The 15,515-nt window shown below is 37.9% G+C and overlaps 1 protein-coding gene across 1 annotated transcript in view; it reads right to left on the bottom strand.

Annotated features, from left to right (window-relative positions):
- The window catches only part of SHTN1 (shootin 1), an 86,689-nt gene extending 83,836 nt beyond the window's left edge, over positions 1-2,853 (bottom strand). Inside the window, exon 1 of the mRNA XM_039334095.1 lies at positions 2,670-2,853. Within this exon, the coding sequence (XP_039190029.1) occupies positions 2,670-2,727 (58 nt within the window). The 5' untranslated portion in view covers positions 2,728-2,853. The remainder of the gene's footprint in view (positions 1-2,669) is intronic.
- Positions 2,854-15,515: the final 12,662 nt, after the last annotated feature.

Consider the following 15,515-nt stretch of genomic DNA (forward strand, 5'->3'; position numbering starts at 1 on the left):
TCCTCAACTTACAAGTTCGTTTAGTGACTGTTCAAAGTTACAATGGCACAGAAAAAGTGACTTATGATCACTTTTTACACGACTGTTGCAGCATTCCATTGGTCACATGATCAAAATTCAGACATTTGGAAACTGTTTCATATTTATGATGGTTGCAGTATTATTTCATTAGAGATCTTGATGTACAACTCCATCCACATGCAAAATCTGCATAGAAATCCCAAGGTTCCCAGAAATTTCACACACAAAAAAAAGTTTGGTGAAGGTAGAACATCTCAACTGATTCAGAATGCTGAATGGTGGCTGGAATGGAAGCTAGCACACTGCAAAGCAAAGCACCCAATTATACAATGTCTCTATGCCTGATCAAATCAAAAATTCTTAAAAAGAAAATGATGGGTAGCTACAGCCTAGTGCAGTGTTGGCGAACCTATGGCACAGGTGCCAGAGGCGGCACTCAGAGCCCTCTCTGTGGGCACGCGCGTTGTCACCCCAGTCCTAGGCCTTCAGCTGGGTTTTATAAAACCTTTTTGCTTTAGGCCTCCGCCACCATGTGCAAAAAAAAAAAAAAAAGGTTCAATCAGTCAATTTCAACTTCTCACGGGGAAAAAAAAAGTTCTTACAAAGTTGGAATTGATTGATTGAACTTTTTAATCCCACCCAGTCTGCCATTACCACTGCAGCCATGCCCACCCAATTGGTCACACCCACCCAATTGGCCACACTCAGCCAATGGACCACACCCACCCGGCACTCGACGATGCATAAGTGGGTTTTTGGTTGCAGTTTGGGTACTCAGTCTCTGAGTACTGGCCTAGTGTTTTCCTTGTTTACTGAAAAATGAAGTTTTATTTTGGCCACGCCATTATAGCAATTATTTTGTGAGACTCTGTTCTGCAAATTTCAAATTAAGGACCCCTGAGATAGGTTGCGGCTTAGAAGCACAATTAGTTTGCCTGCAAAAGATCACAGTTCAGTTTAAGATATTGGAAAGTAACCTTTTCACAACTTTTTACAGCAAGGGAAGAACTATCTTTTCTCTTCTCTTCTTCTCCTGTACTTATGCCTTTCTCCCCCGCCCCCGAGTTTTGAAAAGGCACCCCTTTTTCAGCACTAACAAAACAGAAAAGTTTCCTATCCAATCTTCTCAGCATTGCATTATTGGGAAAGGAATTGGCCCTTCCACCTGCAGGCTTACATAGGACCAGCTGAGAATCTCGGTGTTAGAAAACTTCATGAATGAGTAAAACCCCACCTAAAAATGTGTATGGGGTTCATGTCAATCCTTGGACTAGGATTAAAATTTTAGGCCAAAAATAGTTCCCATCATTGGTTTATTGATCTATGTTTGATTTAATGAATGTTGTTTCTGTTAAGTGCCATGCACAGTTGACCAAGAAGACAAAACAACATGGCATCAAGTCAGAATGGGCTAACTGAAACTCACAGAGTTATTATTGCCATGAAGAGTTATCTAAAATGAACTTAACTCTCACAAGACAGCAAGAAATCAGAAAAAATGATGAAATTGTACTGGTGAATTGTACTGGTAAATCTCATTAATACTACGTACTTTTTTTTCTAAGGAGAACATAGTTGCTCTCCATTCCTTTCCTGTGCTATCGTCACAAACAACTTGAGGTAGAAGAAGAGATCAGCTGGTCTGCAGTCACACCATTTTGTCACTGAGTGAGCACTGCACATCTCACCTCCCTTAACCATCTGCCTGTTCCCTAAACTCACACATTAAGATACTGTATTTTCAGAGTTGTAGCCCAAAGCATCAAAGGCTGGATTGCTCAAGCATAAAAACTGCTAAGCACTAACTTATGAGTTAAATTTAATTTCCTATCCAGGGAGGTATTATCTATTGAAGTGCTAAATTTTGAAGCAAAGTCTTAAACACATTCAGTTCTATTTTTGTTTCAAGTAATTTCCCTGCACATTTTTTTTTTCAGTTGTGAACAGGGTTTTAGTTTCTTAATGAAAGAGGGAAGACATCTTTGCAGGTTAAGTGAAAAGGTGTTTCTAGATGCTACATAGGATTTCATCCTATCCCTTACTTTCAAAATCCACCAATGGATAGAATCTATTATTACTGCCACACCAGCCGGCACAACAAATAATACAGCTGAAGCTGATAAGGAAGTCTTGACTAAGTAAGTCAATTAAGGCTCGGTTAAATCGTTGAGAAAGGAAAGCGGGTGGACTGCGCATTTTCCTGCAGTGGGGACGCCCAGGAATACAGAGAGAGCGCAAGGAAGGCAAGAAAATAAAATAAAATCGAGGAATAAGCAATCTGGATTCAGTGGATCTCCGCGTGAGAAGAGCACGGCGGTCACTGAACAGCTGTCTCGATATGGGATCCCCGGGCTACAAGTCTGCTGCCTCCGAGGTGACGCCCCACCCTCAAAGGCTGGTCACCAAAGCCTCGGCTGCTTTGCATTCTGACATTCCCTTCAGACGCTCCTCTGGTTCAGGCCGTTCCGCAGCGAGGGGACCGTTTGCCTACAGAAAGCGCCTTGGCGTCCTTTTTTTCTTCGCTTTTCTGAGGCGCCCCGACAAGGAGGGCACGCGCGAGAGCAGAAGCGAAAGCGCCTCACGCAAGCCTGCCCGCAGCTGCTGGGCGCTGCCGGACAAGGAGGGTTCGACTCGCTTTTGAACCTTACCTTGCTCTTTCAGGCTGCTGATGAGCTCCAACTGCCTCTCTTCCTCGGAGCCACTCATTTCGCCTCTCTGGCCCGCGGGGCGTCTTGCGGAGTGGCACCCGGAAATGCCACTTTTCCTCCGCCCCGATGGCAGCTATCTGGCGCCACTCGCACCTGGATGCAAGCGGAGAGGGCGAGGTTTGAGGCGGGCGCTAGGCGAGAGATCCCTGAGCAGCCTCTGCAAGGCTACTGCACATGCCCGGGCTTCTGTTGGAGCATGTGCGGGAGCGAGAGTTCTTGCGCCGGAGGCAAGGTGTTTTTTTTCCCTTCGGCTCCTGCCCGGGCCTTTATGGCCCTGGCGCAGAGAAGCGGGAAGCAGGCGGCAGGTTGTTAGCTTAAGAAGGAGGCTTCATAGAGCTTTAGGTTCAGCATCGTTATAGTACGCCCGTGTTACTAAATATGGCAGGGAGAACGCTCTTGCACTTTTTTTTTTTCTAATATGCTCAGTCTCGAGTAGAAGAAAGTGCTTCGTGAGCTCGAAAACTACGATTGGATCAACTTTTCCAGTCGGGGACATTTAAGTGATGGGTAGACAAATTACCTGGAAGAGTAAATGCTTGAAATATTGTCCACTTTACAACAAGGACAAGCGAAGGGGAATTTTTTCACATTAAAGCCGGAGCATTTGGGAAGTCCGTTGAATCCAGGAAGATTTATTTCTAAGAGGACAGACTTTGGACCCTCAAGAATGACTTCCTTGTGAGAATGCAGCTCTTCACAGCTTCACAGTGTATAAATACCAACATCCCAGCAAATAAGAGTGTATATTCAGAAGTACATCCACAATACTGGATAATCATTTGTTGGAATTTTGATAATTAGAAGAGTCCATATTATTGATGGACAAAACCAAAGTTAAAAGCAGCACCTTATTTTTTTTTACTTTCCAGAATTGCTTCTCTTTCCTGTTAAGAAGCACTGATTGCTAGTGTGCTCCCATGCGGGATTGAAGGTGTAGCTATTAACTATAAAGACCTAAGTGCTATATGAGGGATCAATCACCTATCTTTCATGTTTTTTGCCCAACCAGTATGCTCCAGCAGAGTGGATGTCTGGGTCTCTGGGTCTCTTCAATAAGGTAGTGCTATCTTTCGGGACCCTGGAAGACATAGAACATACGTAAGAGTCTAAAAATAAGAATTATGAAAAGCTAGAAGATACAAAGTTTATATTAAAACAAAAACTATATATAAAAATGAGTCTAAAAGACTCTAAAAAGAAGAATAGGAGTACTAGGTGGGTGTATGAAAGCATAAAGGTTAGTATGTGGAAAATTACATCAGATTACAGAGCATTCTAGTACGGCTAACTAGAGGCTCATTTAAGTCTAGTTTATGGCACAGGACATCATACTATGAATTGCAAGTGTCAATGCACAAAACCTGAAAGCAGCAGGGAAGTGTAGATTTGTCCTGTGAATCCTGTAACAGTGAAATGAGACTAGTATAAATGTGTCTGTAATACAAGCACTGGAGAAATACATGCTCTGTTGTTTCTGCGTGTCCAGATTCATAAGAGCATTGTCTTTCCAGGTAAGGAATCCTCCTGTATTGGTCTTAAAGAACAGCCAAAGGGAGGCCATGACATCAGGGCACAAATTAAGAAACTTGCATAATTGCTCTTTAAAAAGTTAGATTGTACCATCCCTGCTGCAACAGTAAACCCCTGATTGTGTAATATAAAATAGCTACAGTATGTCATTACTTCGGGGGCAAATAGCCAAATGCAGATGGATTGAAATGCTCATTTTTAGAGAAAAAGAAATATAAAATAGAGATACCCTCTCTTCAGAGTCATCCAGATATACAAAAAGAGATTACTGACCCAAGGATTTTAGAACTAATGTTGTCACCAGACAAGACTACTGGAATATTTCTGTTAACCAGTTTAGGTGGCTGAAATTGATTTTTATTGAGGTATTTACCTTTATTTTTTTAAAAATTGAAAAGTAATGGAGCAAGAATGCAACCTTCTTTCACTCCTGGTTGTACTAATCAAATCTCTTGCTTACCCTTAGGAACCATACCTAGCCCTCAAGTAACATTTATATATTTGCTGTTGAATGTTTTATCAATATCGGTAACTAGCAGTTTTTTTCCATAGTATCCCTCTAGTCTAGATGGTGAAAGGCAGGCAAACCTAAGATCTATAAAAGCTGCATAAAGGGTGTTTTTACATCCACAAAAATATTTCTCTATTAAGAATTACAATATTATTGCCTTGTCTGTATTATATCTTCCTACTCTAAATCCTGCTTGTTCTTCCGCTATAACATTGTCTTCTATGCAATCATAACATTTCTCAAACAGATTTTTAGGCTCAATTTTATTATATTTAAGAGACTGATTAGGTGATAGTGAGGTCTTCCATTTTTTTTATGAAGCACTTTATTCATTGTGAGATACTTCCTTTGTTGCTTACCATGCTTCTAGATCAATGGCTTCCAACCTTTTCTATACCCTCACCCCTAGAATGCTTCTGATATATTCTCGCACCCCTTACAAAAGTTCAAAATAACAAATTAGGCATATACACTATAATTTTGAAACTTCTAAACCCATTTTTTCACACCCCCTGGAATATCATCTCGCACCCCCGGTTGGGAACCCCTGTTCTAGATCCATCTTTTTTTCTTTTTTCTTTTAAAGTATTCATTTCATTTTTTAGAAAATAGCAAGTTGGCATGGTGCAAGACATAGCACCAGTCTCTAGCAACATACTTATTTGCAATAATGATTTTGGGCTATGCAAAAATCCTACTAGCATAATAAAGATAGATAACCTTTATTGTCATGTTTTACTGTGGGCACAATGGCACACATTAAAAATGAAATTTAGTTGCTTGCTCTCAAAGTGTACACATAGCGCCTGAAGAGCGCCTTACGGCTAAGTATAGTTCTGATGAATGAATGTTTTGTGACTGGATAGTATACATCTTCAAAGGATTTTTACTGCAAGAAACATTTGTGCAGAGTACCCTTCAAAGATGCCCCTCTTTCCTCTCTAAAAGCAAAGCTGCTACATTGGTTCACATCATGGTTTATGTTGCTCAGATAGCCTTTTCTAGCTCTTAGAATCACTGTAGGAGATGGAGTGACATGAAGCCTCTCAATAGGACAATTAATTATCACCTCTGTGTGTCTAACGGGCTTGTCACCTTATCTGAGTAAAGTATATCTAACATCTACACCCCTACTAATTGCCTACCATGAAAGCCAGTTTACAAATAGGCAGGCCTTCCATAAATGAGTCTTGAGTAAAACATACCCTCAAAATTCTAAATATATCCCTGACCCCCCAAAAACTGTCAAATTGATCACACATACTTCAGATTTTAAATCTAGTACCTACCTTCTTTGCCTATTTCTGAGTAGATATGCATAGGATCACATTAAATCACACCTATAGATAGATGGTTAGAAATAACTTGTAGCCATAATGGCTGGATTTTCTGTGACTTGAGGGCTGTTCACAGTTTCTAACACTCTTTGGTTCCTTTCATATTGTTCTTTGACCACAGCGACTGAAAATCACTATTTATATTTTTGGGGGTCATTTTGAGGCATAAAAATGAAATATGTAGAGCCCTAAAAATAGGCTTAACATGATTTTTTTAAAAAAATCCTTTAAAATCTAGGGAGCAAAAATCTTTTCCAAAAGGATTAAACAGCTCTTGCCCCCTCCCTGCATACCCCCATAGCCCACAGGCAGCCAAAAAATATTACCTGCAGGCTCCTGCCACCAGGAGCATGTCCACTCCTGATTCTTGACTATGCTAAGTCAAGGAAGTCAGTATTCCCCTATTAAAAACAGCCATAAAGGCAAACTTCATATACATTTGTAATAGACAGCATATTTTGCTGCCTTATGTGCTTTATTGATCTCTAGTTCTGGAGACAAACTGGATTGATATGTTTACAACATGGTCTATTGAAGAATCAATATGTAGCAGTGTGGTGTCTATTGTACTTCATTCATGGGCATTCAAAGACACTGACATTATTCTATGATAACTATACCTCTGAAGGAGGATTTATAATGTCTGGCCATTGCAGATATTTCTGAGGAAATATCTGCAATGGCCCCCAGGTTTGGCTGGGTGCCAGAAAATTTCAGGATTTAAGTGGCTGTAAAGTAACTAGTTTACATACATTAATAATAGTAATTAATAGTCAATAGTAAGATGGATTAAAGTGGCAGGAAGAATATGGAAAATAACAGAATAGTTGGGGCAGAAGCTTAGAGCCAAAGGAAAACTACATTCCTCACATAGAGAAGCACCACACATTGCATTTGTGTTGTGCACTCAACATTTTGTGATGTGTCTTTTCATCAGTTGAACAAATTTATTTTCACCTGAGCAGAGTTTCATCAGGAAAGATACTGAATTTAATTATCCAGCAAAAGTGCTAGATCTTTCAGAGCATGCAGGTGGGTTATTTCCACTGAGCTTGGACCTCTCTATTCTCCCCATCTCCAGTGTAAAGCCATTGTAGGTTTATACTCTCACTTTTCTACTACTTTAATACATGAACTGAGGAGGTGCCATTTGTGTTTTGCATCAAACTTGGTTGTGCCAACAAAACTGGCCATCACTGGGTTAGGTATTGATTCTTTCCTTCTTCCACTAGCAGAAGGAATGTGATCAAAAAAAGTGTGGTCAGCTCATGCATTGTTCATGGCCTGCAGGGATGAGGACTGCTGCTGGAAGTGAAAGTAGTGACAGGAAAGAAAGAACCATAACAAAATTATTCCAGATACTAGTTGACATGCACTTTAGGGCAGGATCTGCACTAATGACTCAAAAGCATCTTTTTTAGTCATCTAAATGTCATACATCAGTAATAGGGAAAGGTCATATATATTTTTTTAAAAAAATCTGCAGATGGAATATTAGATCCTTGCCTCAAAAAGAAAGTTAGATATACCTACCTCCTAATAATAATAATTTTTTTAATCAGCAATAATTTTTTAAAAATGCTGCTATGATTACTTTGTTAAAATACAGAATTATTAACAGTATATCCAAAAAAACCTAAAAATATTGAAATCACATAACTGTAGTGATATAAATATATATGAAATGTTCACATAATATAGTGCAGATGTTCTAAACATTGGAAATATATGATAGCAGAATACTCTTACGTACATATATTGACTATTTGGTGCGTAACATAAAATGTTTTCAGTAGGAATTTTATTGCTCCTTTATACCTTGAAGCAAACTTGAAGGGATATGAAAATGTAAAGTAGCACAAACAATGTATATTTGTTTCTACAAGTACAAGTTAGATACTCTGTGTCTGGGTGGGCAATGAGCACCATTGTTTGCAAACCATGCTGAGAGGCAGAAATTGCTAGGTGACTTTGGGCCAATCATTCTTTCTCAGTCCAACAATCTCATAGAGCTGTTATTCTGGGGAAAACTAGAAGGAGGGTCTATGTAAATCACCCTGATCTGGATAAAAGGCAAGATATAAATCCAATACTTCTTAAATATATTCCTGACTCTCTTGGTAGGAATTGCAACACAAATCTAGCAGTAAAATAACTTCAACTAATACATGGTAAATTTAGCTCAAAATCAGTTGCAAAACAAACTTAGACTAATATTCCAGTTATGACAATGATGTAACATTTTCTATAGCAATGACCTGAGGCTAAGGAAATGATCTTGGACTGGCTAAGCGTCTTCTTCAAGATATATTATTGTAAAAATTTTGAAAAATGACCATAATCTGTTACATTCAACATGCAGTGGAGGGTTACTGAAAAAGCCCAACAGAGTCGCATTTGACTTTCAAAAGAGTAGATTTTGTCATTTCCCCATAGTTTTAAAGTGGGACTAAATAAATAAAAGATACAGCTGTCAATCGCTAGTAGCATTGATGGTTGTATAACAAATTTTGAGCCATAAGCAGCCTAGCTTAAGTATTGGTTGCTAGGGAACAACAGTAGAAAAGTGTTATGACCCTCATATTTGATTTTTTCCTTCTTTGGTTAACTATCCAGTTAAGTTAGATCTTAGAAATATAGTTGGTCATAAGCTGAATGTAAGGCAGAAGTAGAATATGACTTGTCAAGAAGACCAATGAAATTTTAGCAAGTCACAGGGAAAAATAGTCTCAATTTTTTCTAAATTAATCTCCTTCATTAAGAAAGACAGTGAAGGTAGAATGAACTGGAGACTGTTTTATAAAGAGAGAGTGAGGGAACTGGGTGGTTTTAGCAAAGAGAAAATAAAGTATACAATACTGAATTTCAGTTTCCCAAAAAATGTCACACAGAAGAAGGTTAAAACTTGATCTTATTCTATTTATGTTATTCTGAAATCTGTTCTCTATCATCTTAGAGTTTCAGGAAGAGAGATTCCATGTTTTTATGATGTCATGTTCCTATATAATTAGTGCAGTACTGGTTTTAATCTTCCTGATGGATTTGGTAAAAAGCTAACTATCTTAAATGGTTGACTGTTTATTCCTAAAAGTAACAATACTCCAAGTCTTGAATGGGGAATTTGTGGACCTTCATAAAACATTGAACTCTCATCATACCTTGTCAGCATGGCCATTGGTAAGGGCAGGTAAAGCTGAACAAAGCTGGAAGACCACATATTCCTCACTCTTCCTCTAGATATTGTTTGTAGGTCTGCATGTTTACTTTTTCAGTTCAGGGAGTCATGTAAAACTTTGTTAAATGGGAGAATCACATAATATAACATCTGTATCTTTTTGTCTGTGATGAAAAGGAAGATGGATTGAATATGCTATTGTAAAAATTGTCCCTGTTACATCCCTTTCTGCAATATTGTTCAGCACCAGGCCCTGGATAGCTCCTAAGCTAATGCATGGTATAAGGTTACCTAATAAGCTCTTTGAGGTGGATCAGGAAGCAGCCATCACAAGAAATACTAGAATTTTACTTAATTAATATAAACCACAACAGAATTGTGAAAGTCTGACACTATGTCTCTTTCCCTCCCTCTTATACAAAAGAGAAAATAATATCAAGGCAGTCACAGCTTCCTTTATCCAATTTTCCAGGGCCAAATTTCATGTTTTCCTAAAAGTTATCACATATTTCCTTCATGGCCATCTCCATTTTCCTGTACATCTAAACCAGGCATGTCAAACTTGCGACATTACGTGACGTCATGCAACATATTGGGACTTTTCTCCCCAGTGCCAGCAATGGTTTTAGTGTGACGCATCCGGCCTGCTGACTGGCAGTTTGACATGCCTGATCTAAACTATAAGAGTCAGAAGTCATGTAAGAATCTCCTAGAAACATCTGGGGCTACATACATCTGATAAGTTTCAAGTAAACTGCTTATGTACTGTTCCAGATGGTCATTATAAATAAAAACATCATACAGGATTCTCAAGGATATAGAGACAGGTCTCTCATTTTGCAGGGTCTGTTTTCTCCCCCAAGCATCCAGAAACTGTTTCATCTGCAAAGGCCTGGAAAATTCCAATTGTGCAGAATTTCTTCTATATCTCTTTGGTGGTGTTATCTGCTACATTCCTGTTGCTTTCTTCCTTTCCTATTGAAATTAGCTTTCAATGTGATGCTTCTGCTGTACAGCTATTTTGTTTGAATTAATAAATCCACAGCTATTGATCAAAACATACATACTCCTCAAAAATCTGCACAGTAATAAAATAGATTATTAGATTGTGTGTGTGTGTGTGTGTGTATGTGTATTATTCATGCTATGGTTGCAACGTGACTATTGCAATGCCCTTTATTTAAAAAATATCCAAAAGCTTCAACTGATGGAAAATGTGACAGCTAGGTTGCTAATTAATGCACAAAATTGCCATGTTCAGAGATCCACACTGGTTGCTATTTTTTTCTAGGCATAATTTAAGGTGTTGATGTTAATCTTTAAAACTGTAAGTGGCTCATGGCCTATCTGAAGGATTTTTTCTCCTGTGACATACCTCTCTGGACATTACAATCTGCCATAGGAAGAGGTTTTTGCAATATGCCTTCCTTTCAAGCAAAGTGTTAATTGAGTACATAAGACAAAGCCCTCTATTATTTTAAAATTTGGTTGCTTTATGATTTTAATAGACCAAGTTTTGATATATTGTATATAATATTGTAATCATGTATACATAGATAACTTAAATATATAAATTTTGTATATACTGTGTACACACAGAGAGAGCCTCCCTCACACACATATATAGTGACATTTTTAGCTTCCATCAGTGTTTTCTGAATGGAAAGGCACAATACAAATTGCATCCATAAAGATATAACCTTGGTAAAACAATAATAAATCCATATATTGATATCAATACAGTTGATTTATGATTTCTGTTCTATTTACTAGGTTAATCCTGGTTTGCTCTTAAATGTTTTTAGTTTTTTTAATGAAAATGCATTTTTCTTTTCTTCTTTTCTATTATATAAGCTGCCTTCTCTGAGCATTTAATGAGGTCATATGGGGGAAAGAAATGCAAAGATCCTCTTTATGGAACATGGTTAATTCAGTCATATGAGGGGATTAAATGCAATTAGGAAAACTGACTCAGCTGACCTAACCAATTTTCCATATGAGAATTAGTTATAGCTCTAAATAGCTATGTGACTATTTGGGGCTAAACTAACAGCTGTTAGTGAGCCTTCTTTTCTGAACAGTCTATCACAGGGGTGTCAAACTCAATTTCACTGAGGGCCGCATCAGCATTGTGGTTGCCCTGGCGGCCGGGTGGGTGCAGCCTACTGGGTGGTTGTGGATGGAGTGGGTGTGGACTACTGGGTGGGTGTGGCCAGTTTTACATCATTCACATCAAAGGTTATATGGGGGCCTGGGCAGGAGTGGGACAGATCTGAGGGTCTCTCACAGAAGGGGGTGGGACCGGGGCAAGTGCCAAGATGGCCACCACAAAATTGTACATTGGCTCCCAGCTGGCCTGGGCCAGAGCCAAGGCAGCGGGGGCTGTTCCCTCCAGGATGGCTTCGCGAGCCACATGAAACCACTTCGCGGGCCACATCCGGTCCCCGGGCCTTGTGTTTGACATGTCTGGTCTATCTGATCTATTCTCTTCTGTGATTAAAACAAAGTGTTAAGCCAGGCCGATGTAGGTTTTCTCCTACAATAAAAATGTAGGACATAGGCAGAATTTTTGTATATGTACACATTGGTGGTAGCAGGGCAAACAGGCCTTAATGCAGTATTTTATCACTGTGTATGAAATAACAATAACCATTTTACACTATAATTAACATGAATACCTTTCAACAGATGCATATTTTCCATCACATCAATCCAGATCAAATTATGCTCCAGCATAACATATAAAAGTAAGAATAGTGTGGATATAAGTGTACGCCAAAATGAACTAATCAAACACATTCATAATCAACATCTATGATTAAATGCAAAATCTTTTTTAAAAAAATGTAATGGTTTGATTAGAGACATTATTTTGTACATGACTTCTCAGAAGCCAGCTATTCCCACTGTTGTGTATTTTGCCTATCTATGCAAAGAAATTATAACCTTAATTGGAGGATTAAATGGTACAGGGAATCCAGAATATATACAGAATGAAATGTTTTATAACATCTATTGAAAGTTCACATATGAATGATGGCTGTTTTCTCTTAGAATGCAAAATAAAAGTAAATTGATAATTGATAATATATGAAAATGAGCAAACCCATATTGATACAATAGTTATCTTATTAACAATAGACTACATTAATAAATATATTTTCTACATAGCTGAAGGTAGCACATATGAGTATCTCCATTCCTTTCCTCTATTTATTTTTCCTCGCGGGTCTTTGATGATGACTTAGACAACTTTGGTATACAGCTTAACCTAGAAATCAAAATTGGTTATCAAAATTGGTATTATCTGATATCAGTCCTTAGGAAGCTGTTTCATAGAGAAATACCTATTTCTGGGGATGTTGATGACATCCCCAGCCAGGATCAATATACTCAATATTTTGGTCCCACTTGGACAAGGCAGTCTTGCAAGGATCAAGAAGCCAACCGATATTGGCTTTTTTTTTTAGGTCAAAACATACATTTTGAACTTCAACTAAAAACCTACTGGAAGCCAATGCAGGATCCATAGTATAGATATTACATGGCTATATCCCCTCTTATCTATTATCACATGACAAGTGCATTTTGCATCAACTGTAGTTTCAGAGGATCTTCAAATGTAGCTCCATGTAGAATTTATTATGTTAGTTTAAACAGGAGGTGATAACATTAGCATTGTCTGTTTGTATTATTCTACAACTGCTGAAACTAGGCAAAGGCCCCACTGGTCATAAACTCTGCCTGCACATCCTGAAGGAACCATAAATCTAGGAGGGCACTCAAAATGTAGATCTTTTCTTTGAGGGGGAACTGCTACTTCATCCAAAGTTATCACCAGAGCAGGCAGAAAATCCACTTTGGACAAACTGTCACTCCATTTTGTTGGGATTCAACTTCAGGTTTTTTCCTCATTCAGATTCCCACATCCTCCAAGCACTAGGTCAAGTCTTCCAGAACATAGCAGTTGGGCCTTAGGTATTGATGAATGATTGGTTATCATCAGCATGTTGGTCATAACATTGTCCTGGATGATTCAGTGCCCTATTCTGTATTTGTTGTCATTATTTTATAATACACCATAAAACCACATGAAACCACTTCGCGGGCCACATCCGGTCCCCGGGCCTTGTGTTTGACATGTCTGGTCTATCTGATCTATTCTCTTCTGTGATTAAAACAAAGTGTTAAGCCAGGCCGATGTAGGTTTTCTCCTACAATAAAAATGTAGGACATAGGCAGAATTTTTGTATATGTACACATTGGTGGTAGCAGGGCAAACAGGCCTTAATGCAGTATTTTATCACTGTGTATGAAATAACAATAACCATTTTACACTATAATTAACATGAATACCTTTCAACAGATGCATATTTTCCATCACATCAATCCAGATCAAATTATGCTCCAGCATAACATATAAAAGTAAGAATAGTGTGGATATAAGTGTACGCCAAAATGAACTAATCAAACACATTCATAATCAACATCTATGATTAAATGCAAAATCTTTTTTAAAAAAATGTAATGGTTTGATTAGAGACATTATTTTGTACATGACTTCTCAGAAGCCAGCTATTCCCACTGTTGTGTATTTTGCCTATCTATGCAAAGAAATTATAACCTTAATTGGAGGATTAAATGGTACAGGGAATCCAGAATATATACAGAATGAAATGTTTTATAACATCTATTGAAAGTTCACATATGAATGATGGCTGTTTTCTCTTAGAATGCAAAATAAAAGTAAATTGATAATTGATAATATATGAAAATGAGCAAACCCATATTGATACAATAGTTATCTTATTAACAATAGACTACATTAATAAATATATTTTCTACATAGCTGAAGGTAGCACATATGAGTATCTCCATTCCTGTCCTCTATTTATTTTTCCTCGCGGGTCTTTGATGATGACTTAGACAACTTTGGTATACAGCTTAACCTAGAAATCAAAATTGGTTATCAAAATTGGTATTATCTGATATCAGTCCTTAGGAAGCTGTTTCATAGAGAAATACCTATTTCTGGGGATGTTGATGACATCCCCAGCCAGGATCAATATACTCAATATTTTGGTCCCACTTGGACAAGGCAGTCTTGCAAGGATCAAGAAGCCAACCGATATTGGCTTTTTTTTTTAGGTCAAAACATACATTTTGAACTTCAACTAAAAACCTACTGGAAGCCAATGCAGGATCCATAGTATAGATATTACATGGCTATATCCCCTCTTATCTATTATCACATGACAAGTGCATTTTGCATCAACTGTAGTTTCAGAGGATCTTCAAATGTAGCTCCATGTAGAATTTATTATGTTAGTTTAAACAGGAGGTGATAACATTAGCATTGTCTGTTTGTATTATTCTACAACTGCTGAAACTAGGCAAAGGCCCCACTGGTCATAAACTCTGCCTGCACATCCTGAAGGAACCATAAATCTAGGAGGGCACTCAAAATGTAGATCTTTTCTTTGAGGGGGAACTGCTACTTCATCCAAAGTTATCACCAGAGCAGGCAGAAAATCCACTTTGGACAAACTGTCACTCCATTTTGTTGGGATTCAACTTCAGGTTTTTTCCTCATTCAGATTCCCACATCCTCCAAGCACTAGGTCAAGTCTTCCAGAACATAGCAGTTGGGCCTTAGGTATTGATGAATGATTGGTTATCATCAGCATGTTGGTCATAACATTGTCCTGGATGATTCAGTGCCCTATTCTGTATTTGTTGTCATTATTTTATAATACACCATAAATAATTGTGATAAATTTTACAAATATAATGTACCATACATAAAAAGCAACAATACTGAAATACAAGAAAAGCCATTTTAATACATTTAAACAGTATTGAATGTTGCTGGCTTCATCAACTTTAACAGAGTGAGGAACACATTTCACTGTAAAGTGCACTGACTTTCCAAAAGTAGTTGATCAGACTAGTGGGCAAGCTGGATTTAAATTCATTCACAATTATATTTATTGAACATTAAATATAATTAATTTGATTATTTTCCAGTTATGTATTTAATCATTTTCCACTTTTGACATTATAAAGTTTGATAATCATTTTGAATGGGCTGTACTCAAGCTCTTTACTTTGAGTATGGTGGTGCATAGTTATTGAATAAGTCAAAGGGCTCCATCTGGTACTGGTAACTCCACAAATCCTTTATTAGGAGAGCACCTGCAATATTTTATTAGATTAACATTTCTCTATCTTGG

The sequence above is a fragment of the Crotalus tigris genome, unplaced genomic scaffold (assembly GCF_016545835.1).
Source record: "Crotalus tigris isolate CLP2741 ecotype Arizona unplaced genomic scaffold, ASM1654583v1 scf7180000017536.10889498, whole genome shotgun sequence".
NCBI lineage: Eukaryota > Metazoa > Chordata > Lepidosauria > Squamata > Viperidae > Crotalus > Crotalus tigris.